This window comes from Pinus tabuliformis, chromosome X (assembly GCF_031772625.1).
Source record: "Pinus tabuliformis cultivar Carrire ecotype Pingquan chromosome X, CPIR1, whole genome shotgun sequence".
In the NCBI taxonomy this organism is placed as follows: Eukaryota; Viridiplantae; Streptophyta; class Pinopsida; order Pinales; family Pinaceae; genus Pinus; species Pinus tabuliformis.
The window spans coordinates 87,470,236-87,473,374 of NC_142308.1; the positions used below are offsets into that span (position 1 = coordinate 87,470,236).

Sequence of the window (3,139 nt, forward strand, 5' to 3'; positions counted from 1 at the left end):
ATCGTTAGAGTTTTCGTTACTTTGAATAAATCCCCACAGTTTTCGAGCCTTCGATTTCGTGTGGAAAAGAGTGACAACTTCCATATAAAGATTAAAACAAAAAAAATCAACTATCAACATCAATTTATGAACAGGGATATAAAGATTAAAACAAAACAGAAATCAACCATCAACATCAATTTATGAACAGGGAAGAAGACTTGAATTTTGTTAAAACACTCGAGGATGAAAGGAACAGGGATGAGGAGTTCAATTTTTGTAAAACACTCAGCGATTTGTGAATTTTATGAGTAGGCAGAGTTTGGTACCAAAATCATAAAAGCTATAGTGACCGTGGAAATTGTAACAGAGACTACTACTACTAAGTTACGTAAACAGATCAAATCCCTCGTTACAACTTTCTCTGGCAAGATCTGGCGTGGGCCATCCAGTTTGAAAACTTGGCACATGACTGCTATCGTCATACGTGTTTTTTTAGGATAAGTATCTATCCTTCTCTATAAATGCTGGACACCAAATTATATCAACTACCCCGAAGACTTTTATAATGGACTGGGTCCCTTTCCTTCTCTCCAATCTTCTGCTTGCAGCATTCCAATATTTGCCCTTATAAATTGGCCATCGAATATTTCGCAAAATCATTCTGCAAGATTGCCAATTAGCAAATTGGTTGCTTTTGGAGCGCTTGTTCCAACAGCAAAAATGGCTGCTTTGATGAAAAGCTTTCCGTGCATTGCTGTCATTGTGTTTATTATCTGTTCGATTACTGATACTGTGAATGGGAAACTGAGCTCCACGTTTTATGACAAGTCTTGTCCCAAGGCCCTGTCTATAGTGGAAGCCGGGGTGAAGCAAGCAGTGGCTAAGGAAAAACGTATGGGAGCATCGCTTCTCCGCCTTCATTTCCACGACTGCTTCGTTAATGTAAGTGGAATAATTCATTTTATTAATATTGATTGAACCAGGTTGAGTAAAGTTATTAATGGTTATTAATTATGATATTTTGATTCAGAAATTATCTTATTTTGAAATTGAAAATTAACCACACTGACTAATTCGAAACTCTGAATGATCAATCTGATTTTTTTTTTCGGAAAATATTCTTATTTCGTGTCAACTTAACATCCATTCACTTGTTATTGTAGGGCTGCGATGGGTCTGTACTGTTGGACAATTCCACGACCTTCACTAGCGAGAAATATGCTATTCCCAATAACAATTCCGCGAGGGGTTTCGAGGTGATCGATAGCATAAAGAGCCAACTCGAGAATGCTTGCAGCGGAGTCGTTTCTTGTGCAGATATTCTCACCATTGCTGCTCGTGATTCTGTTGTTCAAGTAAGCCAGCCCCATTAATCTTGCTCAGCTACGTTGTTATTTCTATCTGAATCATTTCACAAAACTGAATTAGGTAAAAAAAAAAAAAAAACAAAACAGAATGTTTGATGGTGTAAATAGTTCTTTTATTGTGGAAATAGATTTAATACTTGGACACCGAAAGTGTCCAAAACACTGCTGTTTCACAGCTATAATTCAAAATTTCTGGAAATCTGAATTTCCATTATTTTCCAGGCTAATTTATAACTCTTTAAACTACGCTTAATTAATATAGCTTACCTAATTTTTAATTGACAGTTGGGTGGACCTTCGTGGACAGTGATGTTGGGGAGGCGAGACTCAACAACAGCGAGCATTAGCGGTGCAAACAATAACATTCCGCCTCCCACTTCCAATCTGACGAAACTCATTTCACTATTTCAGGCACAGGGCCTCTCCAGAAAGGAAATGGTTGCACTCTCTGGTAATCATAATAATGTTTTGATCTTTCTTACATTATATCGCATTAATGAGTAATATAAAGGGTGCCTGTCCCTGTTCCAAGGAAGTGGTCCAACTCTTGTAGTCTAATTTCTGTCAAGATTATGTACATTTTGAGAGCTGTTCTAGGCGAGATTCTTTCAAGTGAAAAAAATGAAGGGTCCCTCCTGAATATTCCGTTTCCTGTTTTTGCAGATTAATTATGAGCACAATCTTTCAATTTTTTTATTTTCAATTTTGAACAAGGTTTTTCTTAAGAAAAGATTACGCATCATGAATGATTTCAAAAAATGCAAGAATTAATCATTGTTATTAATATGCCTATGCATTCCTCAGATTTACTGTAAGAAAATAAAGGAGTCAAATTTTGAGAATTAATGGATAAACTATGTAAGAAAATAAAGGAGTCAAATTTTGAGAATTAATGGATAAACTATATATTGATGGGCGGTTTTGAATTGATCGGATATGATACTCAATCTACAGGTGGTCATACCATCGGGCAGGCGCAATGCAAGAATTTCAGAGCCCATATTTACAACGACACCAACATAGATACTACGTACGCCACTTCATTGCGTTCAAAGTGTCCTAGTACCACAGGCTCCGGAGACAGCAACCTGTCACCACTGGATTATACGACTCCCACTGTGTTTGACAAAAACTATTACTGCAATCTGAAAAGCAAAAGAGGACTTCTCCACTCCGACCAGGAACTCTTCAACGGAGGCTCCACTGATTCACAGGTGACTAAGTACGCCTCCAACCAGAACACCTTCTTCTCCGATTTTGCTGCCGCCATGGTTAAGATGGGCAACATCAAACCTCTTACGGGCACCAGCGGAGAAATCCGCAAGAATTGCAGGAAGCCTAACTAATCAACCAACCAACTGGTGAAGCAGCCGTTGTGTGATCAATTTCATTGCTATGTTGCATTGTAATTTGTAGTAGAAGTATTTGATTGATCTCCATGGATACCGTATTCCTGTCAATGTATCTCAAGCAATAATCCGGCTTACATTACAATAATAAAATTTTAAACTTTATCAGTCCTGCTTACATTACAATATTAAAATTTTAAACTTTATCAGTCTTATAAAGTGGATTTGCGAAGAACTGTCTGTTGTATGTTTCACTTGGCAAATTATTAAAAAAAAAAAACCAGCAGATTTGTTGATAAATGGAAAGTGTGTTTTAGTTATATCTTTAGGATTAGGGTTTTGGTTGGATAATGATTTGAATTTATATTTATTATTGAAAAGTTTGAAATATTAAAATTTATGTGTATTATTCATAGTAATTATATTTATTAATATAAATAT

At 36.3% G+C, this 3,139-nt stretch overlaps 1 protein-coding gene across 1 annotated transcript; it reads left to right on the forward strand.

The window, feature by feature from the left end:
• The first annotated feature begins 623 nt into the window (after positions 1 to 623).
• LOC149138513 (peroxidase 4-like) lies at positions 624 to 2,866 on the forward strand. The gene is made up of 4 exons (XM_089453316.1): positions 624 to 924; positions 1,146 to 1,337; positions 1,635 to 1,800; positions 2,304 to 2,866. Exons 1-4 carry the CDS (start codon positions 703 to 705, stop codon positions 2,693 to 2,695), a joined length of 972 nt encoding a protein of 323 aa, XP_089309442.1. The 5' UTR covers positions 624 to 702; the 3' UTR covers positions 2,696 to 2,866.
• The last annotated feature ends 273 nt before the right edge of the window (positions 2,867 to 3,139 follow it).